Source organism: Protopterus annectens, chromosome 13.part0 (assembly GCF_019279795.1).
Source record: "Protopterus annectens isolate FY-2018-M chromosome 13.part0, PAN1.0, whole genome shotgun sequence".
In the NCBI taxonomy this organism is placed as follows: Eukaryota; Metazoa; Chordata; order Ceratodontiformes; family Protopteridae; genus Protopterus; species Protopterus annectens.
Window position 1 is genome coordinate 243,803,912 of NC_056747.1, and position 26,009 is coordinate 243,829,920.

Genomic DNA, 26,009 nt, shown 5'->3' on the forward strand with positions numbered 1-26,009 from the left:
GAGGAATCAGTTTAAGTTTCGCTTTATACAGGATGGCTACACCGCCTCCTTTCCTATTAGTGCGATCAAACCTAATAATGCTATAACCAGGTGGGGTAATTTCGATGTCTTTAATTGAGGGTTTTAACCAAGTTTCTGATAGGCATAAAATATCAAATTTCTCAGTTTCAAGAAGGGCATGGAGTTGAGTAATTTTGTTACAGATACTACGTACATTAAGATGGGCAATAGACAAAGAGTTGGAAGGTTTAGAGTAAGAGAGGGATAAAGGTTTAGTTAGGGTTTGTTCTATGTTGGTTGTAATATGATGTGGACCAGGATTGGGGTGAATATCACCATCTTGTAGTAAGTGGAGAAGAGTAGGATATATCTTTGGTTTAAGATTATAGTGAATGTCATTTGTTTTTTTGGTATAGGTTTTTCTGAACTTGCAGTGTACCAATCTGTGATATTTGGCTAGAAGGTAGATGGACTGAGAGGGTGAATGCAAATAGGATGAAGATAAAGATGTTGTTAATGTGGAGGTACTTTTAGAGGGCAGTGGAGTAGAGAGAGTCTGAGAGTGTTCGTAAGAAGTTATGATGTAGGAAGTTACAAGAGATGATAACAATAGTAAAAAGATGAGTAGTCTTAGTAAAGCAGGTATAGATAGTGTGGGCATAGTGGTATCAAAGGAGTTATGCAGAGAAGTAGGAGGAAGTGAGATGAAGTAAAGTTTAAAGAAAGAAATTAGAAATTAAAGAGGGTGGGGTAGGAGGTAGGGATATAATGTGGTAGGAATAGTGTTTAAGAAAGGGGAGGGGGAGTAATTATGAGAAGAGAAGGTGTAATGAACTCAGAGAGTTGTGTAGAGATTTGATTGGATAGGAGGTTTAAAGGGGTGTGTCCCTATTAGAGATAAAGGTAGGACCCCTGGGGGTGGGTGGGAATTGGGGGTAGGGTGGGGAGCGGAGTGAGCCAGAGGCTAACGGAGGGGGAAGAGAAAAGGTCCAGGAGAAAAACAATCAGTGAAGTGCTCAGAAAGAAGGTAAGTAAGGCAAGGGGAAGTAAATATATTTGGTGTCAAGAGGTAGGAGCAAGTAGAAGCTAGAAGTATCAGAGCAAGTGGAAAGAGAAAAGTGGAACAGAAAGGGGCTGACAGTAGGTAAGATAGAGAGTTTGCTAGGTAGGGGAGGTTTCCAGAGGAAAAACCCTAGTAGTAGGGGCCACCTAATGACCACAGGGGATATGTCAATACTTGCTGCTTACAAGGCTTATGATTTAAAGTGAGAGGCAAGTAGCTAGGGATATTATTGGCAAATATATGATCAGTTGGTTGAGAGGAGGGGGGGTTAGTTGCTGGCTGCTGGCAGTGCTGACCTTGGGTTTTACAACTTCACTGGGAAAAAAATACAAAAAGATTAAGAAGAGCAGGAGCTCTAGGTCATACTTTCTATTATTTTTCCACGTGTAGGCTCCACAGGGTGGGATAACTTTTGTTCCTTAAATTAGGTGAGGAGAGTTGCAGGTTTGGATGGGATGCAAGAACCCAGACCTAAAGGTGGTCAGGAGGGTTTTACTGCTGAGAAAAGAAGGAGAGAATGGAGATACTTTAGATTTAGAACAAGCACAGTCTACAGAAGGCACTACTATAAAATACACATAGCATATACATGATTAAAAAACTCAGAGTTCAGCAACAGTTCTAATTGAAGTTAGTACAGGCAGGATCACAGCAATGAAATACATTTAACATTATCATGTAAAAAACTCAGAGATCCACAACAGTTCTAGTAAAAGTTAGTTCAGGCAAAAGCAGAATAAAACATTTATACTGTCTAAAGCAGCAGTTGAGAATTGGTATGACATATCTGAGCAGACCAGAAAGTTTCAGTTCAACATAGATACAACATCAAAAGCAAGGCTAAATTCCTCAGATTACACTAAAATACTAGATATTGAGTCAAAAAGCAATAAAAGTAAGTTAGACTATTAGATTAAGCTTCACAAATTATAGTAAGTGGGGTTGTGATAAGCCTCTGTAAGACCTAAATGCAGTGACTAAGGGTTCAGCTGAGCTAAAGGTGTTACTGTTAAAATCATATATAATCACCGATCAGTACACCAAGGATATATAGATCACTAGGTGCCTTTTATTTTAAAGAGAATGTCTTATACACTAAGCGAGCCTTAGTTACGAGGCGCTGTTATGACACATGTTGCGCCACTATAAAAAGTAAAACGCGCTGCTAGTGCGATATACTGTACATGGAAACAGGATTTAACAGTCTACTAGCACCATATCCTATAAAGGGAATTTAAGGCTACGAAGCATGATTAAAGGCTCAGAGGTAAAGAAACAAGCTGTTAACACAGCATATTGAAGTTATTTAAAAACGCTGATAAGGGGTGTTTTAAATGCAAAGCGTAGCACAGTAGTATAAGTGGAATGATATAAAAAGAGCACACTACACACTCTATTTACCGTAATTAGTAAATGGGCTGGAAAGGTAAAAATATATGTCAGAGTTTACTTATAAGGTGCGTGTATCATAGCTGAACATAGGAACACGCTACACACAGCGCGCGCTACTACAACTACTCAAAGTAAACAGCCAGTTAGCCGAAAATGGAGACCAGCGACTACAAATTGGATCAGGTCTCAAGGGGATGGGCATTATTTGGTTCGATGGTGCTTGGGAATATCCTTCCGTGAGACCTCCCAAGACCTAAAGTAGCTGGGGACTCTGTCCCACAGTCAAGGATTGAATGAAGATTGACAACATCAGATAAAGAAGTTGTCTTACCATAACGTTCCGTGTTGTTGATGTTCACTAATCCTTGACATTCTCCCCCTCCAACCCCCATCCCATGACTCATAGTGGATCGAATTCTCCCAAAACTGGCTTCATCATAGTGACACATATCTGGTCTCTATTTATTTATATTCTTTCTTCTTATCTACCACAAATTTAGGCAAACTTGATTTGATGTAATTTACAGAGGAGCATTATGGGTAGAGCCTAGCTCGAGGGTTTGGAAGGCTCGAGCTGAAGTAAACGAAACCGAGAAACCGAGCCCACGGTCAGGGATTAGTGAAGATCGACAATACAGATGGAACGTTATGGTAAGATTTTTTTTAATGCTTACCTGACCTTCAGGCTTCTTTCTGTATTTTATCATGGAACAACTTGCTGTTTCCTCAGTTCTTCCTTTCTCCAGCCACAAAAAGAAGAAAATGTCCAAACAGCCTTTGCTTTTCAGATGGCTACTACTGTGCCCTAGATGCAAATGGATAACTCTGCAGTGGCCATTCCTGGTTCCCGAGACTATTGCCTTCTTCCTAGGTTTCCTCTTGTGTAGTCCCTTCAGCCCCCATGGATCAGGGGTTACACATATCCTCTGAAGCTGTTAGTGCCCTTAGGGGGCATGGGAGAACCACTTGTCTGTCTCCGAGGCAGAAGCGGGGAATGTTTCTGTACTTTGCCAGACAGGGGTGCATGTTCCACAGGGTGATGTCCCTGACGGGTGTTTTGTTTCTGTAGAGATTCCTGCTACTTTAGACAGGGATGGTTTATTGGGCTTAATTCAGACTCTTAAACTTTCTTATTCTGGATTTAGTGGTAAGAGACAAAGGGATTCTTCATTTTCTGAAAATTTCCAGTGTGATGATTAGGGCAGCAGTTGTGAAGGAACAGCAACTGATTTTTCTCTGTGTGTAGCTGATTCTGAGAAGAGCATTTCTTCAAATTGTTCCTTGGAAGAATTTACTTTTTCTGAAACCATATTTAAGATGAACCAGCTGTTTCAGTGGGGACATAGTGATATTCCATTTGTTTGAAAATATATCATGGTTTATTACAACTGGAATTTTTCTCAACCTACATCTGCTCCTCCTGTTCTTTCAGCTTTGGAAGATGTTTTTATTATAGCCAGCCTGCAGCCTCCAAGGAGGCAGATAAACTGTATATAAAGATCTTCAGTCGTAAAGGTTTTTGTTTTCTAATTAAAGATTTGTCTCTGCAGTAATTTCCTTGGCAAATCCTTCTGCATCTAAACATTTAGTAAATGCTAATCTGTCCCTCTGATAAGAATGGGAAAGCCTTTGATAATATGGGAAAAGTGTATTTATGTGCTGGACTTATTTTTAGGATTCCTAATTGTTATCCAGTGATGTTTTTGCATGCTTCATTGGATAATATGAGTAACATTATTGCCTTTTTCCTCTTTGAGGGAAAATCTGGTATGAATACACACCTTGCTTCTGTGTCTCAAGTAATCAGACAAACATTCCATGAAGTGTTTATGACTCAGCTGATGCAGATTGCAGAGCACCAACTAAGTCTCTTATGAGAAGTTTTACATGGTTAAGTTCTTAAACTTTACCTAAGAATGTTAAAGCTGAAATTTTAACTACTACCCTTGATAGGGAGGTTGTTTTTTGCATCATCTGCAGCTGAAATTCTGAATTTCTTTTAGCCTGCCTTTTCCTAATTTATTAAAAGATTCATCCCTAATTTAGGATTTTTTATACAAAAAAAAAAGCAAACCCTTAAACCTCTGGCAATCAGACATTCAAAAAAAATGTCTCAGAGACTTCAGAAATAAGAGGGATGGCCTCCCAGAAACCCTGACAGTCCAAGTCTGAATAACTGTCTTAAAATGGTAACTTCCCACCATCACCTTGGCAAGTCTTCAGATGTTCCCCAAAACATGCCTCTCCATTTCTCTATTTGGCAACAGATAGTCTCAGATAAATGGTTTCTTAGAGTGATCCCTCAGGAGTACAGATAGCATTGAGACGTCCTCCCTCCTTTTCAGGGATTTCTCCTCGTTTAGTCAGAATTGTGCATCTTTAAGTGGCCCGCCAATGTGTCGATAGATGGCAGATGCAGTCCTCCATCCACTTGGCACAAAGCTTGTCTAGTGGTCCTGATAGGCTGTGTTTCATGCTATTAAGAAGTCATCTTAGGATTTTATCCAGGCCCACTCATGCAGGGTTTGGTTTTGGAGAGTACATTGGAGAGCCTGTTATGGGTGAGAGTATTTCTAGAAGGGTGTCTGGAAGGAGAGGGTAAAATTGGATGTTAAGTTGTCATTCTCGCCTTCATTCTTGCTGGATGGGTTCGGAGCCGATCCTCGGCTCCGACTCTGCCTATATTATAGCTCGAGAGCTATTTTTACCGGCTCGAGGCAGCCCTATATCCCACAATACCATGTGCTAACTCCCCAGATCTCGTTTGCCGCTTCGCTGCGAGGTTGCTTTTTTACCGGCTCAGGTCAGTAAAGGATTTTTTTCAACGAATTTCTAATTTTTTGAGATAGTTATTAGGCTATTTTCCGTACTTTGTTACCTATTGATTTTTTACTTAATAGAGTTTGTTTCTTAAGCCCTACCAACCCCTGTAGTTAACTTTTATAATCAGGCCTACAGGCCTTAGTTTCTTTACTCAACTTTGTGTGTGTGTGTTGTTCTTTTAATCAGTCCCCTCATCTCCCCCTTGTGTGTAAGTGAGTGAGTATGTGTACTGATTGTGTGACTGTCTTAGGGCAATGTCCAAAGACATTAAGGTCTCGGGATTCAAGAAGTGTGACTCGTGCTGTCAGAAAATGTCTCTGACAGACGGTCACACTTCTTGTGTCTATTGCTTGGGGCCTTTACACCTGCAGGACTCTTGTTCCGTTTGTCACGGATTTAGTTCAAGAGTCCTGCAGGAAAGGCATAACAAGCTTATTCTAAGGGGCTTGTTAAAGCCTGATGACTCCCCATCCAAGTCTGGCTCGGGGAAGCCATCATAAACCGCCAAACCCTCGACTCCAGCTTCTGAGCCGAGGGCTGGTGTTGTCGAGACGGCTCCGACCTCGGTTCCGGCTGGCTCCGAGGCGAGCAAAGTGGGTTCCGCTTCGAAACCATCATCGGAGCCGACCCCAGCACGCAAGCACTCTAGGTCCCCTTCTTTTGAGTCTGTCAGATCGGCTCCGAGGTCCCCCCTTCTATCGAAGCGGAGTCATAGGACTCATTCATCGAGGTCTTCCAGGCTCTCCGATCACGATATCGAGAGGGTGGTCAGTAGACTCATAAAGTCCCAGGCTCTGGCCCAAATGCTTCAGAGCCCATCTCACCAGACTGTAGCTCCTTTGATGCAGTTATCCATTCCTCCTCCGACACATCTCTCGAGTTCGGAGCCGGAGTTCATCGGAACCGTGACCTTGCCCACGTCGGAGCAGATACCCCCTCCTTCGGCTCCGGTCTCTTTATTGGTTCCGTCCATGGAGAGGTCCGGGCGCCGGGACTCCATTGTCAGCTCCGAGGGGGCGAGTGGCATCGGACCCTTGTCCGACCCCGCTCTCCCTCTCAGAGCTTCGGCTCTGGTTAGTTTGGCCCCGACATCATTCTCGGAGCCTTCTCTGTCGGTTCCAGGGGCGGTTCCGGCCTCTTTGGAGCTGGGGCTACCTTTGGTGTCTGATAGGGGAACCTTCGAGGTGATGAGGAGTGTGCTGGACCCAGTGTCCACTCCAAGGTTAAGTTCTGCGGCTCCTCCCTCTGTAGTGCCTGTTACGGTCTCTGGCCACCCTCCTATACCCGACAGCAGAGATCCAAAGTTTAAGGTACCCACTTTGGGTGTCTTCTCCTCTTCCGAGGGTTCCCCTGAAGCTTCAGGGGAACTCCCTAGGAAAAGAAAGTGCAAGAGGAAGCACATAGACTCCCCCGAGTCTGTCACGTCGGACACCGACTTGGATGAGTCAGAGGGTTCCCCCAGATCCCCCTCTGAGGATGTCTCCTTTTCAGACATCCTGGAGATCCTAAGACAGAGGGGAAATTGGTCCACTCTCAAACCTTCTGAGGATGAGTCAGTTTAACTTGACGCCTTTGGATCTCGCCCTTCCACCTCCTGGGTGTCTCCCCCTTTCGACCCACTAATGGAGGTAGTGGCTAGAAGGGTGTGGGCAGCTCCTGATTCAATGGAACCTACCTCTAGGAGGCCTTCGAAATTTATTTCTGCACCAGATGGCAAATCCTTTCTCACCAAAGGTGTTTCAGTTGATGCTATGGTGGTAGCAGCAGCCACTAAGAAGGAATTAGCTGATCCTTCTGTACCTGTTCATCCTCCTAACAAAGAGTCCAGGACCATGGACGTGTACGGCAAGCAGACCTTTGCTTCAGCGACATTTTCTATACGATCGCTGAACTATTTGTCATTTCACCCGCCTTCAAAGAGACTTGCTCACAGAGCTGGGTGAAACGGTACAGGATCCTTCTGCTGCGGGGTTTAAGGACAAAATAAACTCTCAGCTGGCTACCCTGAACTCCATTGTTAACTCCTCCATGCGGCTAATCTCTTATGCAGCCAATGGAGCGCGTAGGGCCGCTGGCACGGCGTTGCGTTGAGACGCCACGCTTGGATGCGACTCTGTAATTTTGCCGACCCCTTCAAGGTGTCCTTCACCAACACCCCCTTTGACGGTTCGGAATTGTTCGGGCCTCAGGTGAAGAATACCCTCACCAGATGCGAGCAAGATGGCAAGACTCTCTCTGCCGTGGGAGTCCGTTTTTCCATGCCTTCTAGACCTTATCCTAAGGGACAGAGGGGTGGAAAGATGTGGTTCCGCAAACCACAGGGAGTCGTGCCTGCTGCACGTGATGAATTTCCCCCTAGAGGCAGAGGGGGGAATAATAACAGACGCCGCCCCAGGGGCAGAGGGGGTCCACAAAACCAGGGTTCCAGGGAATCTTTCCCTGACCAACCCTTTCAGCATCCCTGAGAAGCTGCCCGACTGTCCACCTTCGGAGGCAGTCGGGGGAAGATTATCTCTGTACCCGGAAGCCTGGCAATCCATCACTCAAGACACATGGGTACAGAAGATCATATCCGAGGGTTACAAAATTCCTCTCACTTTCCCTCCAGTACAACCGCCAAAACCCCTACCAGATGTTCCACCCGCGCAGAGGGGTCAGGCTCAGCTAGAAATAAAAAAGCTGTTAAACAAAAGAGTCATCCAGGCAGTCTCAGCAGATCAGCTAGGATCCGGAATCTACTCCAGGTTCTTTTTGGTACCAAAAAAGACAGGAGATTGGAGACCCATTTTGGACCTCAGCAGGTTAAACTATGTGTTAAAGACAAAATTTTGGATGGTAACACTGCAGTCCATTCTACCCTTTTTGGGCAGAGACAACTGGATGTGCTCGTTAGACCTCCAGGACGCATACTACCACATAAAAATACACAGGCTCTCCAGGAGGTTTCTCCGCTTCTGGCTGGGAGTCAGTCATTTTCAATTCAGGGCCCTGCCCTTTGGTCTCACCACAGCCCCCCGGGTGTTCACCAAATGTTTGGCAGTGGTCACGGCTCACCTGAGACGAAAAGGATTCCAGGTGTTTCCATACTTAGACGACTGGCTCATTTCCGCTACCACCAAACAGGATCTCATAATGGCCAGGGATTATACTATCCATCTTTGCAACAGCCTGGGTATTTCTATAAATTTTGCAAAGTCCTCCTTGTCGCCTTGTCAATGTATAAACTTTATAGGCGCCGTATTAAACACCACAGAAATGTCTGCAACATTACCACCTCAGAGAGTGACAGACATAAGGCAGAATGTTCAGCTCCTGTTTCAGTCCAGCAGAGTCCAAGTCAAGCTAGTATTGAAAGTGCTGGGCCTCATGGCGGCGATTCTTCTACTTCCATTAGCACGCTTCCACATGAGGCTCCTTCAGTGGATGCTGTTTTCTCAGTGGTCCTTTCAGCAGCTGCCAATGACCCACATCATTTTGATAACACCATCTTGCAAGAAACATCTCTTCTGGTGGATGGTTTCCCCTCAGCTTTTTCAGGGCAAACCTTTTGTTCTCCCCCCTTCAGCTGCCACTGTCACAACGGATGCCTCCCTGATCGTGTGGGGGGGGCATTATCAGGGCAGGACAGTCCAGGGTACTTGGCAACAGTCAGAATGCCACCTGCACATAAATGTCCTGGAGATGAGGGAGGTGCTTTTGACGTTGCAGGCCCTTCAGAACTCTCTTCCCACAGGGACTATAGCAATTCAAACGGACAATATGTCTGTAGTGTGGTACATAAACAAGCAGGGTGGAACAAAGTCCTACCCTCTCTGTCGAGAAGCACTCAGACTTTGGCAATGGGCGATTTCATCTCAACGGTTTCTGATAGCAACGCACATCCCCGGGAAGTCCAACGTCATAGCAGACAGATTGAGCAGAACTGTCCTCATGCCTCACGAGTGGTCTCTAAATCAAGCGGTAGTAGACGGAATTTTTCAGAAGTGGGGCCAGCCTTGCTGCGACCTTTTTGCAACTTCGCAAAACAGCAAGTGCCTCGACTTCTTCACACTTTTCCATTTACCAGGCCAGCCCCTCAGAGACGCTCTTGTTCGCGTTTGGCCCCGGGGTCTTCTTTATGCCTTTCCTCCCTTTCCATTGATCCCACAACTAATTCAGAAAGCAACCGCTTTGAGATCCAAAATGATCCTCATTGCCCCGTTTTGGCCTTGACAAGTTTGGTTCCCGTTCCTGCACAAATACCTACTGGAACAGCCTTGGCATCTGGAACCCCTTCCGGATCTGTTGACCCACCTCACGGGAAAGCTGCATCAGTCTCTACATTCCATCAACCTCACAGCTTGGTTGCTCCACTTCAAACCATAGCCAGGCTTCCCCTTATTTCTCCTCCTGTTCGTGATATAATTCTGGCTTCCCATAAGTCCAATACTAGGAAGATTTATGCGAGTAAATGAAAACGTTTTTCACACTGGGCACAAACTAGATCTTTAGATCCCTTCCATGCACCCATTCATGAGGTTCTAGACTTCCTGGCGGAGCTTTTTCATTCGGGGTCATCATCGGCCACTATCAGGGTACAATTAGCGGCCATTGCTAATTTTCATGTTGGACTCTCAGAAGCAAATATTATGTCCCACAAACTCTGTAAAGCCTTTCTCAAGGGCATTTTGTTACTCAGACCTCCAGTTAAAGATCCACCCCCACAATGGGATTTGAATTTAGTTCTAACTTCACTAATTCTACTCCCTTTTGAACTGGCAGCTTCTTGCTTCCTCAAACTTCTTTCTTGGAAAACGCTGTTTTTAGTAGCTATAAAATCTGCCAGAAGGGTATCGGAACTTCAAGCCTTGTCTGTCCATCCTCCCTATTTGGCTTTTCATAAAGATAGGGTTACTCTCAGAACAAACCCTTCCTTTCTACCAAAAGTGTTATCGGAAGCAAATCTAAACCACTCCATTGATTTGCCCGTCTTTTTCCCAGACTATACCAACAGGGCTGAACAAAAATTACATTCATTAGATGCTCATCGCCAATTACGGTATTACCTAGACAGGACAAAACAATTCAGAAAATCAGACCAGCTCTTCCTCTCTTATGCTGCAGGCAAGAAAGGGCTTCCAGTATCGAAAGTTACTCTTTCCAGATGGCTGACATCTATTATTACCTTGATCTATGAGTTGAGACACAGGCAACTACCCTCTAGGCCTAAAGCTCATTCAACCAGGGCACTATCAACTTCAACGGCTTTTCAAGCAAGGTTACCACTAGATGCCATTTGTGCAGCAGCTACATGGGCGTCCAAACATACCTTTATTGCCCATTACAAGCTTGATCTAGCCTCCAGAAATAGATCTGATTTGGGTTCCACTGTACTCAGGAGTCTGTTCCATTGAGCCACCCAGGACTAAGATGCTAGGGACGCTGTCCCATCCAGCAAGAATGAAGGCGAGAATGACAACTTAACATTAAGAAGTTATGTCTTACCATAACGTTCCATGTTAGTTGTCTTCTCGCCTTCTTTCTTGCGTCCCTCCCTCCTGCCCCCTAGCCTGGATAGACTCGAGGTTCTGAGTCCTTCCATTTCTGGAGATACAATATGTTGCATCTTTCATGGTATCCTTAGTGTTACTAGCAGGTAATCTGTACTCGTAAAAGAGGATTATAATATTATTATTATAATATTACTTTTGATACTATGTCTTAGCTTCCAAACGAGATCTGGGGAGTTAGCGCATGGTATTGTGGGATATAGGGCTGTCTCGAGCCAGTAAAAATAGCTCTCGAGCTATAATATAGGCCGAGTCGGAGCCGAGGATCGGCTCCGAACCCATCCAGCAAGAAAGAATGCGAGAAGAAGACAACTAACATGGAACGTTATGGTAAGACATAACTTCTTCTTATAAATTTGTTGGCCAGTAGATTTGCTTTATCTGGCTCAATATGTAGCTTCATTTATGATTAGTTCCATCACATTAATGTATATAGTCTTTGAGGTTGCAGGCACAGCTGAAGAAAGCTATGCGCATGTCTTTGTCCAGGGAGGCTGTTTTTACCTCAAACTTGGCCTTTATAGAATTGATTTTTACAGTGAGCTGATCAAAGGAAGGACACTCAGCAAACTCGGAGCTAGAATATATAACATTAAGTATCCTGTTTTTTGTTTATTTTGTTCTTTATTTCTTTGTTGTTTATAGTACTTTGTGTACTGTGTATTTTTTCTAGCTAGTTTCACTGTGTGTGAGGTATTAACTGGAAATTGTCCACTCTTATTAAGCATCTATTGGGTTGTTTGTTTATGATAATTTGTTGCAGTTAAACTCTTTTTTCTAGTGGCTCCTTTAGCTGTTTAAAACTTTCATTTAAAGGCTCACTGCTGCTTTTCAGCTGTGAGTAACATTTCTGCAGTTTGTTCTAAGTAGTGGGGATATTTGTAGCATTTCCATATTCAGGCTTGTATTTGGGCCTAGTGTTTGTGGAGGCTGTGTGTCTGAGCACATAATTCAGGGACATCTTGTTTTAGCCAAAGCCATCAGGCATTTCAGTGAGAGAGAATTGTTTGAGGTCATTGGCTGACTGAGGTCTCCTGGACTACAACTTAGACTAAGCACCTCATTGGTTCTTTTGAGATTTCTTTCTTAAAAGCTGTCTCAGGTTTCAACTTTCTGTTACCTAAGAAGCTCAGTTGTGAGTGTTCAGCCATTTTACAGTGAGCTGATCAAGGAAGGACACTCAGCAAACTCGAGCTACAATATATAACATTAAGTATCCTGTTTTTTGTTTATTTTGTTCTTTATTTCTTTGTTGTTTATAGCACTTTGTGTACTGTGTATTTTTTCTAGCTAGTTTCACTGTGTGTGAGGTATTAACTGGAAATTGTCCACTCTTATTAAGCATCTGTTGGGTTGTTTGTTTATGATAACTTGTTGCAGTTAAACTCTTTTTTCTAGTGGCTCCTTTAGCTGTTTAAAACTTTCATTTAAAGGCTCACTGCTGCTTTTCAGCTGTGAGTAACATTTCTGCAGTTTGTTCTAAGTAGTGGGGATATTTGTAGCATTTCCATATTCAGGCTTGTATTTGGGCCTAGTGTTTGTGGAGGCTGTGTGTCTGAGCACATAATTCAGGGACATCTTGTTTTAGCCAAAGCCATCAGGCATTTCAGTGAGAGAGAATTGTTTGAGGTCATTGGCTGACTGAGGTCTCCTGGACTACAGCTTAGACTAAGCACCTCATTGGTTATTTTGAGATTTCTTTCTTAAAAGCTGTCTCAGGTTTCAACTTTCTGTTACCTAAGAAGCTCAGTTGTGAGTGTTCAGCCATTTTACAGTGAGCTGATCGAAGGAAGGACACTCAGCAAACTCGGAGTTACAATATATAACATTAAGTATCCTGTTTTTTGTTTGTTTTGTTCTTTATTTCTTTGTTGTTTATAGCACTTTGTGTACTGTGTATTTTTTCTAGCTAGTTTCACTGTGTGTGAGGTATTAACTGGAAATTGTCCACTCTTATTAAGCATTTGTTGGGTTGTTTGTTTATGATAACTTGTTGCAGTTAAACTCTTTTTTTCTAGTGGCTCCTTTAGCTGTTTAAAACTTTCATTTAAAGGCTCACTGCTGCTTTTCAGCTGTGAGTAACATTTCTGCTGTTTGTTTCCCACCCTCCCTTCCTGTTGGTATAGTGTTTTTATAGTTGGTGGCTTTGCAGTTGCCCGCCCCTAGTGCAAATTTGATCTGGGACCCACCTCTCCCAGTCTAGTGTCATTACCTCATTCTACCCAGTACAGGGAGAGCATTTGAGAAGGCCAATCAGCTTAGTTTCTGCTACTCCTTTCTCTCTTTCCTTTCTCTCTTTCCAAAAAAAAAAAAAAAATTAAAATTATCTGCTTTTATTGTATTTGTGTTTTTTCCTACTTTATTTTGCTTTTGCGTCATCTTAAAAGTACTCATTTGTATTTATTACTGCTTGGTGTAACTCATTGTAAGTCTTTTAGTTTAAGCACCTGGGCTTCAGACCAGTTTTACATTAGGAAGGTTTGTGGTCTGCACTGTAGTGGCAGAACAGGTAGCTTACATCCTTCTAAGTTGGGAACTGCTGAGTGAGTGCTCAGTGTCTGTTATTCTAAAAGTGTATTAATTCTGGTTTAAGCACTTGGGCTTGAGGCCAGTTATTTTACATTAAGAGGGTTCGTGTTCTGCACTCTTGTGGGAGGAGAGGCTGGACTCTGTCCTTCTGAGCTGGGAATTTCTGGTTAAAGCTTATAGTGCCTGCATATTTGAACTGCTTCTTACTGAAATTGGTACACCTCGTTTGCTGTAGCATAGACTAGATCCAGGCCTGCTGAATCTAGCTTTGTTTGTATAACTTGAGCACTAATCCAGGCATTCTTTAAATTATTCAGTTGTATTTATTACTGCTGGTAGTAACTTGATTAAAGTGTAGTTATCATTTCTAAGTCTTTTGGATTAAGCACTTGGGCTTCAGACCAGTTGTTTTACATTAGGAAGGTTTGTGGCCTGCACTGTGGTGACAGGACAGGTAGCTTACATCCTTCTAAGTTGGGAACTGCTGATTGAGAGCTCAGTGTCTGTTATTCTAAAAGTGTATTAGTTCTGGTTTAAGCACTTGGGCTTCAGGCCAGTTATTTTACGTTAAGAAGGATTGCGGTCTGCACTCTTGTGGGAGGAGAGGCTGGACTCTGCCCTTCTGAGCAGGGAATTTCTGGTTAGAGGCTTATAGTGCCTGCATATTCTAACTGTTTCTTACTGAAATTGGTACACCTTGTTTGCTGTAGCATAGACTAGATCCAGGCCTTCTGAATCTAGCTTTATTTGTATGCTTGTTGTTTGTTTATTTCCCTGAAACGCTAATTCCACCTAAAACGCGGCCTTTTAGCACTTCTGTGGATCCCTAGTGATATCTGCATTGCTTACTGTACTTATTTCCTTGTTTCACTTGAAAGAAAGTTACTGTTTGTCGTTTTTGCATTTAAGTTACCTGTAGCACATTGCATTTAAGTTACCTGGCACTTGCTCACTAAAGCAATTATGTAAGTCAGCTCTAAAAAATTAAAAGCACTACACCTTCACAAACTCCCCTTGAGTATCTTGTTCCCCATTGGCCCTTTTTTTCAATTATAAAGGAATTCCCAATACTATTCTAGCATGTCCAAAGGTCAGTTGTCAATCTCCTCTCCGGTCCAGCTGGTGAATCTGGGAATCTTGAGGCAATGTTACAACTGCCTCATGTACACAGACAACCCTCTCCTCCTCCCAACAAATTCCAACACATGTGAGAGATGCAACCATATAGCCAAACTGGAGGCTAAGCTCTCTCAACTCAGTACTGGTGTAAGCAGTCAGGAGGAGAAGGAAACCACACTCACTACAATTCCAGTCTCACATAGACCTACCACGACAGCAAACCAAACACATAAACACACAAAAACATACTCGGAGGCTCTAAATAAAAATCTGCCTAAGCAGCAGAGACCTCCAAAGCAGACACCCAAGCAACCGCTACCCCAAAACAAAACACATGCAACACATAGCTCACAAAGCCAGTGTGCCGAACAGTCACAGCCCTTAAGGCTAAACAACACACCTGATACACTTGTAATAGGTGACTCTATCGTCAGGCACACTGACGTCCCGCTCACCAGGGTGAACAAGGAGAAGGTCACGGTGAGCTGCCTGTCGGGCGCTAGGATCCTCCACATAACACAAGTACTCAGGTCACTCCAAGGCAAGTACAAATATGACTCAGTCATTGTCCATGCTGGTGTGAATGACCTGAGATGTACCTCCCTGGACTACATGAAAAGAGACATAGAGGAGCTCTCTGAGCATGTAGCCCAGGCCAGTATGACCCTGACCTTGAGTAGCATCTTACCCTCACCAAGAATGATGCCACAATATGAAGACAAGATGATCAATTTCAACAATTGGCTTAAGTGTTGGTGTCATTCAAAGGGGATCCAATGCCTGTCAGCCTGGGATGACATGCTCGACAAGCCACGATGCTTCGCTAGGGACGGCTTGCACTTGTCACCCCTGGGCTTTCGGATATTGGCAAAGGCTCTTGCTACCCCATAGTGCCTTTTTTAGGCAAGGCTCAAAAGACAAACCCACCTCCATAGGTATCACAAGGGATAAGAAACTAAGAGTAATGCTACTCAACGCCAGAAGTCTAAACCTCAAGATGCACGCACTCGAAACTCACCTTAGCATGGAGAACATCGATATCTGTGCAGTAACAGAAACCTGGTTCAAGGCTCCCGAGAGCACCCCAGCACTACCAGGTTATACCTCATACTATGCTTTTCGGCCCCAAAACTTGGACCAAACCAGAAAAGGAGGGGGAGTATCAATATTCGTCAAAGATACCCACAACTCCAGGTTGGTGGCACAGCACGAAGCATCAGAGACTATCCATGTGCAACTAACTGTGGGTAAAACTGCCTTCCAGTTTATAGCCTGCTACAGACCACCCTCCCAAACACAGGAACCCCACTTGGCCTTCCTGAGAATACTGGAAAATATGAAGGTCTCTCCAAACACCATTATATTGGGCGACTTCAACTACCCAAACATAGACTGGGAGCATTACTCTAGCTCCAACACCCTAGCCCAAAGGTTCCTAGAATTTATAAACTCAAATGCTATGGAACAACTTGTTACAACTCCCACAAGAGGGGAAAACGTACTGGACCTGATCATCACCAACATGGGGACACTATGCTCCAGACCAGAAGTGTATCCCTCACTGGTAAGATCAGACCATAAACTAATCTCACTGGATATTCACATCCCGACCCCACCCCCTGCCCAGAAAACCACAGTGAAAAACTTCTCTAAAGCAAATTTCACACGCCTCAAAACCGAGGCAAAATCCTTCAAAGCCCCCGGGCCTGTGGAAAATACGGCCCAGACCGCAGAATCCTTTATAAATGCATTCTATGAACACCTTCAGGAATGCATGGATCATGCAATCCCAAATAAAACCAAGACTCAATCCTCCAAAGGCAGACGTCCTGTCTGGTGGACCCCAGCCATAAACAAACTATACAGTAGAAGGAGGAAGCTACTACGATAGAGCAAAATCCCAAAAAGGGAGGGCATCTCTGATCAGTATTAGCAAAAAACTACGGGCACTCTTAAAATCGTCTAAGGCCAGCTTCGAGAGAAAAATTGCACAGGACACTAAGGATAATCACAAGGCTTTCTTTAGTTATGTTAGGAACCTGGGTGGGAATTCCCAGATATGCTCAGAATTAGTCCAAAATGACAAAAAGTACACCGAGCCCACAGACATTGCCAACATCCTAGCTGACAGGTTCAGTGCAAACTTCTCCCCCCTCTCCCCACCAAAAGGGCAAATATCTATCCCAACAGAGTGCTGCCCCTGACATCTCAGATGCTCAGGTAAGAGCCGCCTCTCCAAAGCAAAAACACAGCATCAATGGGACCAGATGGTGTCCCGGCTGCGCCCTACATGAACTCCAAGAAGAGCTAAACCCAAACATATTTCTACTGTTCAATCTTAGCCTTACTACAGGATATGTACCCAAAGAGTGGCGACAGCAACAGTGGTCCCTCTCCACAAAGGTGGTGCCTCAACGGATCCTGGAAACTATCGCCCATAAGCCTGACTAGCTTGATCTGCAAAGCTATGGAAAGGATCATCATGGACCTCATAAATAAAGATATTGGGGACCTACAGACACTGGATCCTACCCAGTTTGGCTTTGTTAAGGGCAGATCCTGCCTCTTAAACCTGGTCGATTTCATTGAAACAGTCACCAAGGCCATTGACGAGGGGAAGGTGGTCCACACAGCCTACCTGGACCTCGCAAAAGCCTTCGATACAATACCCCACTCGGGCATTATAGATAAGCTCACCAGCTTAAATATAAACCCCTATGTCACTAGATGGGTTGCAAACTGGCTCAAGGACAGAACCCACATGGTTAGAATTGCTGGAGTCATGTCAGACTCCAAACCAGTTACAAGTGGCATCCCACAAGGCTCAGTCCTGGGACCTCTCTTGTTCGGTATATATTTCTCGGTACAGGCCAACACGGAAGGACTGTGGCTGACCAAGTTCGCAGATGACTGCAAACTGGGCGCCATAATCAACTCTCCAGCCGACACAAGCATCCTCCAAAAGGGCCTCATAGAAACAGACAACTGGTGCCAGAACCATGGGCTCAAGCTAAACGCCAAAAAGTGTATAGTCATCCCCTTTGGCAAAAACAAAGTGCCCACAAATTACCACATAGGTGGTAATCCATTAAGTACAGAAGAAGTCATTAGGGACCTGGGGACCCAAGTTGATAGCAATCTCTCATTTGACAACCACGTGGCCAAAGTGGTTAGAAAAACATTTTATATAGCCCACCTAATCATGAAGGGATTCACATCTAGATCAGGGTAGGTCATCGTACCTATTTACTCATCCCTCATCAGGCCCATAATTGAGTACAATGCCCCTTTTGGGATGTACTTTACCAGACACCTGCAGCAACTGGAAAGACCCCAAAAGTACCTCACCAAGAGGATCAAAGGGCTCAAACAGATGCCATATGCTGCCCGGTTAAAGAAACTCCAGCTCTACTCAGTGGCATACCGCCTGCTCAGAGGCGATCTGTGCCTGACGTATAAAGCCATGTCCAACCCGCAATTAATGGACCTGCTGCACCTCAGAAAATCCAAATCCCATCGAGCTACGCGCTCGAGAGACTTGAACCTCAGCACTGAAATAAATAGGACATGCTGGAGGGACAGATTCATAACTCAGAGGCTCCCTTCACTCTGGAATAAAATCCCAGTCCAGGTTAGGCAGAGTCCCACATTGACTCTGTTCAAGAGGAATCTTGATGAGTGGATGGGAGATCGTAGGTTTACCCCAGCTATCACTTCTGTGTCACTGTTAGACAGAGGCACAGTATACTAACCTCAAAAAAAGGCATAGCAAAATTAATTTAAAATGGGTGGCGAAAGCCAAACCCACTCTGGCTAGGCTTATAAATGCCCTAGGGCAGATAGCCTAGTATGAACCTATGAACCTATGATTAGCTCCCAGAGTTGCTTGGTTAAATTGATGAGTGAGTTTTTAACTTGCTGGGCATTGCACTTAGAATAATTCCTAAAAGTACCATTGGTTGCCGGGGTCCTACATTTTATTTTGTTTTCAAAGGAGACATCTTTATGGTCCTTCCTAACCAGTGAGGATATTACACTGGGGTCATGGGCAGCTTTTTTCCCATGTTTGTGAGAATGATGTCAAGGACATTTTTACCACTGTCTGGTCCAGGATGTTTGTGTTAATCTTTGGGCCTGCATGTTTGTGGTTGTGTATAATGCCTAGTTTATAGTGAGGTAGTTAGTCTCCCATGAATACTGTGTTGGGTTGAATGGGAAGTGTTTCCAGTACATTTAAGTAAGAGCTATTGGCTTCCTGTGTCATAGACAGTAGTATCTGTTAATAAGATGGGTAATAAAGGCACTTCCCATTGTGCACTGCATTTTCACTGCCTCTGATATGCCCACTGGGCAGCATACTGCTGATGCCTCCCATACTGCCTGCTCTCTTTTGGTGGCTTGCGGGCCATGGACCTTATTTCCCCATTTGCATGTGGTTATTGAAGCTGTGGCCATGACGCTACATGATTACCTCTTTGCCCATAGGTAATATGAAACAGCCATATTTCTTTACAGCAGAATGTCACTTCAGCCACGTGTCCCTAACCAAATGTACTGCAGGGAAATGTCTTGCCCACTTAAAAGCCTGAACCCTGGTCTGTCAACCTTATCCTCCCAAGCTGACAATTGTACCCTCTTTGAATGACACCAAAATCTAAGCCAGTTATTAAAGTCAATTGTATTTTGTTCTCATTGTGGCATTATCCTTGGAGAAGGTCGAATGTTGCCCATTGCAAGGCTTATACCAGCCTGGGGTACACAGTCCGAGACGTCCATCATGGCTCTCTTCTTCTTTAGTCCAGGAAGGTATGTCTCGGGTCATTTACATCCGCATAGACTGTGGCTAGGTTATACCAGTACTTGGGAGTTCAACAACCAGAGTTTGTGCTCGACCAGGTGGATCCTACCTTGTCTTACTCCTTACTCAGCCTTGGTGAGTGGGATATCTTTGTGTCTCACACTGGTGTTCCCTGTGACCAAAACATTGGGTTGTGTAGTCATATGCCTTATGGGCTAAGAAGGTGAGACATAATGAAATGTGGTTATATCTGTCATGTTGGGTGTTGTTTTGGTAGAGTGCTTTTGAGGTTGATAACCACATTGCATTGGGAGGTATTTGTGGTTTAAGACGATTACAGTTAAGAGGCTCCGCATATGTGGGTCAGTACTGTAGGTGTAGCACGTGTATATCTGACAACCTCTTTAGTATTATAAGTGCTTGGATGCAAGAGTCTTGGCTCCAGCGACATTGTGTAACTACATCTCTCACATACCATATCAGTTTAAGTATTAGATAGTTGTTGGTAAACATGAGGTAATTGCCACATATCCTTCAGGCTTGCTACAGAGATGGTAGGAAAGTGCGTATCCATTGTTACAGATCCTTATTTCATGATCTGCAAGGGGATGGTACAAAAGGAGCTGTCAACAGTCTATCTTGGTTGCTGTAACAGCAAGACTGTCTAAGACTAAACTTGTTGGGGGTGTATGGGTATGCAAGTGCAAAACAGCAGTGTGGAGCAAACATTCAGCTCTCCATAGATCTGGATTCAGTACACCAGTCAAATGCAGTGGTAAAAGCAACAGCACTAAAATGCAATTTAAAGTGCAGAAACGCTACAAAAATGCACAATTATAATAGCAACTTATATTTTGAGATCTGGTGCAATTCAGCACTGTGAAGTAATTGTCAAGTAGTGAATAGTTCAGGATTCAGCAGAAAGCTTCAGCAGTCAACGCCTTTGGTTACCAAGTGTATGGAAGCTCTGAGATGATGATGTTTAAGCTGGCCCTTGGCCTTGTTAAGACCATGAAGAAGCATGGTATATCTACAATGAAGGAGAAAAAGGTGTAGTTGCAGCTTAGAAAACAGTTATCCACACTTCAGTGGAACTCCAGAGGACAGGAAACAGTTGATGGGCTTAACACAGTTTTAATGCAGTAAGAAAACACAAGACATAAACGATACTCCTTGAAAATATGTTTTTGTTCTCAACTTCATCAGATACAATTAACAAACTAAATTGCATGCCATAAATACTTCAATTAAATACATATTTACCAATAAAAGCAGTGCATCACTAAAATTAACATTTCATAGTCTTTAACCACAATTCTATTCTACATTATACTAGTGCCCATCTTTTCCATCAGAAGAAAGGCATTATAAAAGGGCAGTTTGTAAGAATTAGTAGAATGACTTCGAATGATGAAGAATTTAAAAAGGAATGTGATGTGTTACGTGGGATGTTTTGTGAACGTGGATACCCAGAAACTTTTAATTACCCAAGTGAAACAGGAGGAGGCTAGTGAGAGGACAGGCAAATATGCCCCAATCTTGGGAATTCCCGAAGTTAGCCCTGTGGGTGATCATTTAGGTTTAATAGAAAATAAGAATGAGGGGAATTTGGTTCGACATTCATAGGTTCATAGATTACTACTAGGCTAACTGCCCTTGTGAGCCATTTTAAGCCTAGCCAGTTATCCCTTGTGAGACTCAAACCTTGCACCTTGTGTTTGTAAGGCAAACACCTTAACCCTTAGGCCACCCTCCCAACCATCACCGATTTTTAGTGGGGATGCCGATGTTGTATGAAGAACCATTGAAAGGGAATGGACTAGGTTCAGTAGAATCAGTGACCTTAAATTAGACTTTAAAAGTCCTTTTAAATGTGTCTGTAGGAAGGGAACAAGTATCAAAAATGTTTTGGAAGGATACTATGACTGTAAGGGGAGTGGAACCAGAAACAAGAAAGGGACATTCCAATGTGGGAGATGTGCGCAATGCCATTTCATTATGAGTACTGTACTAGTCCACCTGGATTCCAGAAATAGAACCCTCGTGGCAAGGAGCTATAGTAATTAGTGGGGTTGTATATCTTGCCTTATGTGAGTGCAAGGCATTCTATGTAGGAAAATCCGAGAGGAAGCTGAAAAGGAGAGTGTATGAACATTTAAATGCCATAAGTAATAGAAATGTTAATAATGCACTATATAGGCACAGTATAGAATGTGGAAAAGGAAGGTTTAGTTTTTTTTGTACTTGAGATCCCAAGGGATATGAGGGGTGGTATGTGGGAGACCAGAATTGAATACAGGGAACTTCACTGGCAGATTTTTTTTAGACGCCAGTGGGTTCCCTGGACTAAACAATGGTTTATCCCTGGCCCCAGTTTTAAAGCTGAGAGCTGCAAGATTATAACATTTACAAACATTTTTATATAGATGTGGCATTTTATTGTGTTGGGTCCCTGCATAGTGAGATTCTATTGTTTGTGTCTTTCGGCTTTTCCCGGTTAGGGGTCGCCACAGCGGAACTCCGGTCCGCTAATGATTGGCAGTAGATTTTTACGTGCTGGCTTGCCGGGCCTAATGCACAACCTTCAACGAAGGAATGCCCATTCACGCATGTCGCCACAAGAAGACGCTCTAAGAATCGAACGGGCAACGTCTGTGAGGCGACAACGCTACCGCAGCACCATTATTTTAAATGTGAAGCAGATGAGTTTTGGAGCCAGTAGAGGGAGCACAAATAATGTTTTATGAATTTTATAAACTTATACATAAAGCATTTGTATGATTTATACCCTTAAGGAGAGATGTTGTTTTAACATTTATTGATGTAAGCAGTTACAGGGTTTATTTTACATTATGATTTGTACTAAAAAGAACTTTTAAAATGTAGAATTGTTGTTGTAAATGAAGTTATTTATGTTAGTGTTAGTGAAAAGGATTGTGGGTAAAGTCTATGAAATGTTAATTTTAGTGATGCACTGTTTTTATTGGTGAATTTGTATTTAATTTAAGTATTTAAGGCATGTAATTTAGTTTAATTGTATCTGATAAAGTTGAGGACGAAAACGTATTTTCAAGGAGTATCATTTATGTGTTGTGCTTTTTAACTGCATTAAAACTGTGTTAAGCCCATCAACAGTTTCCTGTCTTCTGGAGTTCCATTGAGGTGTGGATAACTGTTTTCTAAGTATGGTATATCTAATACATAACCCTTATGGTTGTTACAGTTGCAACAACAAATCGGGATAAAAGAAGTGCATTTTTCACCTTTGGGTTTGCACGAGTGGCTTTTATCTTTTCAGTATAATCGGTTCTGTGCCATCAGGAGTAGCACCATTTGTAGTGTGGTCAGTCATAACTAGTAATATATTTCTTATCGGTCATGTAAGTGCATTAGCATAAAAAGGCTAATAAAATATTTATGAAAAGCCCCCATTCACATCAGTTGATACTGGTATCGGGAACCCCTCTACATGTCTTATCAGTACTGTGACTGTTTTCTGTACCCATATCCAAGACAATAAAGGTTAACATACCCCTCTCAACTTTACAGATTTTTGCCTCATATTTTTGGTCCGTTTCTCATAAAGTTGTGGTTTTCTGACAAGTCACTGGCAAATCATTGAGGACTGAATTCAAAAAATGACACATTCAAGATTCAGACTTCATACCCTTCTGAAAATTCATGGTAATGCAAAACCTGTTATTCTGTCAACTTTTTAAGGTTGTGAGAGCATTACTTAAAAACTGTTCCTGTTTTTTTGATTCCCCCCCCATTATTTATAGCTTTGTCCAGATTTCTTGTTCTAAGAGGTATGAGGTTTAGTAATAAGATATCTATAAAACAGTCCCTTACTCACAGCTGTGAGGCAGTGGCATCATAAAATGTATATGTGATGTTGTTGACTCTTTATGAAACAGCAGAGCATATTTTTTTTTCAAGTTGTTTTCTTAAGTGTTCTTTCTGAGAAAGTGTCTTATTGATACTACTAGCCATGCTAGAAAATTATATTCGTTAGGCAGTTTTACAAACCGTTGCATAGTTGTTTTGAGGAGTGAAGGCAGCAAGATGACACAACAGTCCCATATTAAAATATTGGGTTATATCAGTTAATTTCCATGATTTTAGACTATTTGCATTGCTCTTTTTGTTGCTAGGCAGATGGAATCCATGATTGTGATGTGCCATTTCTTCTTACTTTTTCTTGTCACGTCTCTTGTTACTAAGCTGAATACTATTTCGGGACAAGATCAACTGCTTTTTCAGCACAAACATGTTCTTCATATCAGCTTAGAATGACATTCTTCCAACTGAGTTTGGACTTAATCAGTAAAAACTCTCCTTACTATGAGTTTTGTTTACTTTTGGGGATTCTGCCAAACTTCAACACCTGTTTTATAAAAGAAGATGTAAAAATAAATTTAAGGAGAGGTGCATCATAGAAGAAGACATTACCATTCAAATGTCTGATATTCCCAAGTGCCAGCATTTAATTAACTGACTTATTTAATCTAGGTAAGCAAGAAGGTTTGAATGGGCATAGCAAGCATATTTTCAGTGGTGATTTGGGAAGAAAAGCTTCACAGTTAATAGCTTAACACAATATTAAAGTAAATAAAAAATAAATAAATAAATTCAGTGTACAGTTGATGACAGACCAGTGTGTGTGCAGTCTTGTTTACAGGTGTTTTATATCTTCTAAAGCAAGAAAAAATGAAATTACTTGTATATGTTTGCTTATGGCAGGCTCTTAAACTTTCCCAGATTAAGGTGTGTAGAGAACAGTCAGAGCAGTGAAGGGCCAGATAGCAGAGACTTTATTTTCCTGTAGATGTCATTAATAATTTTTTAAATGTGCATTACAAGTTTAAATTTATTTATTTTTTATGTGACTTAGCATTTAAAGCTGTTTTTGGGTAGATTTTAATATCCCCTGACTTGTGTATTTTGATTTAAAAATTGTAAAGTACTTTGAGAAAAGTGTTTGTTTGAACAAAAGTACCATTACTTGCTGTTTTTGTGAGAAGTCACTGTCAAAACTGAAAATCCTGAATATTATGTGATGCAGATAAAGTTGCACTGGTAACAGCAAATGGAAAATAAAATAGGTTTACTAAATTGTTTCATTTTCTTTCAGGTTTTAACAGTAATGGGAAACGTCAGACAGAAGTCACCAATAAGCATGAATATTTTCTTACTCCAGAACCATTGCTTTCAACTTACTTGGAGCAGAATAGATGACCTCGAGCACTTTCTGATAATCTTGTTCCTGGATAGTCTGGCGTCGTTGATATTTAAATACTGAAAGCACTTTTATGAGAACTGATCTCATTTTAATGAACAGAATGTTTCCTTGTCGTTTTACCTTTCTTTGCATATCTAAGTCAATCTTAGGTTAACACTTCTCTCCACTTTTGTAGCTGGATTACCTTTCTTATCCATGCTGTGGGCCTAAAGCAATAGCCCACCCTTTATCTTTTGACTGCCACTTGTCTATGATCCCTGACACAGAGCTGTGAAGCCCCCTTCACCTGCCCTTCCAGGGTTGAAGATGTCTTTGACTCCATGTCCTGTCTTCTCACATAGTCATTTGCAACAGTTGATGTAACAGAAAGAAAAGGCTGCATCACCTTCTGGAAGACTAATAAGTTTAGGCTCTTGGAGTGATGCATAGAATTAAAACGGTGGTTCCTTGCCTGTATTTGTGGTTCCTACCACAGGGGAAAAAAGTCTGTGAATTGGGTGATGTGGTAAATGATGTGGTAAATTACATTTATTAACAGAGGATGTCTGTTTTTCCTTAAGTTTTGATGAGCCCCCTTGAACACCTCTTGGAGTAGAAGTTTCATAGTGTGTTAGATTGCCATCTGCTCCCTTCCCAGAGGAGTGTGGTGTCTTGTTAGGTGCTCAGCCCTTCCTTCTCTGAAGGAGTACAGCATCCTTTTGGGGATGCTAAATCAGCCTTCTGGGTCACTGCACTCCCCTGTGGAGTACTTTTCTGTCCTTCCAGACTTTTAGTGTAATGGCATAGAGTCCATTGGGAGTGCAAAGTTGTCTGTATGGGAGCCCAGTTTTCTTTTGGGTTGCTAGGATCCCCCTTTTGTGGAGGAGCGTCTTAGCCTATACTGGTACCACATACTCCTTGGGTGAGCAGACTGTCGTTTTGGGTAGAGATATTCATTCCTCCCTTCTCCGAAAGTGTGTCATGTCCTGTGAGGGGTTTACCAGACTGCTGAAGTGTTACTTCTTTGGATGAGCACATTGCTGTGTTTATTGGTACTCCATCTTCCACTCCATGGAAGGGCATAGTGTCCTTTAGGATGGCATAATATATTCTTACCAAATAATTTTATGTGAGAGTGCTTAACTGACCTACAACCTTAAAGGAACATTTTCCCCTACATGGTACTTAATGCTCCCTCCCTTGTCTTCTCACCAGTCTACTTTAGAATACCTAACCTTTTTTTGTTCCTGGAGGAACAACATTCACTGAGGTGTGACCCCCCCCCCCACACACACACACACATAGGAGCTTAGTACACTCTCTTGGATGGTCTACCATTCATACGTAGAGAATACATGTCTTCTCAATGCCCCTCCCCCACCTAATGAAAGATGATGTCCTGTGGGAAGCTTGGCTATGCCCTGTCAGAGAAGTGTATTATCCTCGGGGGTTTTCATCCTCTGTCTTTAAAATACATTGTCCTGTGAAATGCTTAGTATATATTTCCTGGATAAT

General features: G+C 42.7%; 1 protein-coding gene across 1 annotated transcript in view; it reads left to right on the forward strand.

The window, feature by feature from the left end:
* Window positions 1-24,971, forward strand: part of R3HDM4 (R3H domain containing 4) — a 207,817-nt gene extending 182,846 nt beyond the window's left edge. Inside the window, exon 8 of the mRNA XM_044054800.1 lies at window positions 24,408-24,971. Coding sequence (XP_043910735.1) covers window positions 24,408-24,511 — 104 coding nt within the window. The 3' untranslated portion in view covers window positions 24,512-24,971. The remainder of the gene's footprint in view (window positions 1-24,407) is intronic.
* Window positions 24,972-26,009: the final 1,038 nt, after the last annotated feature.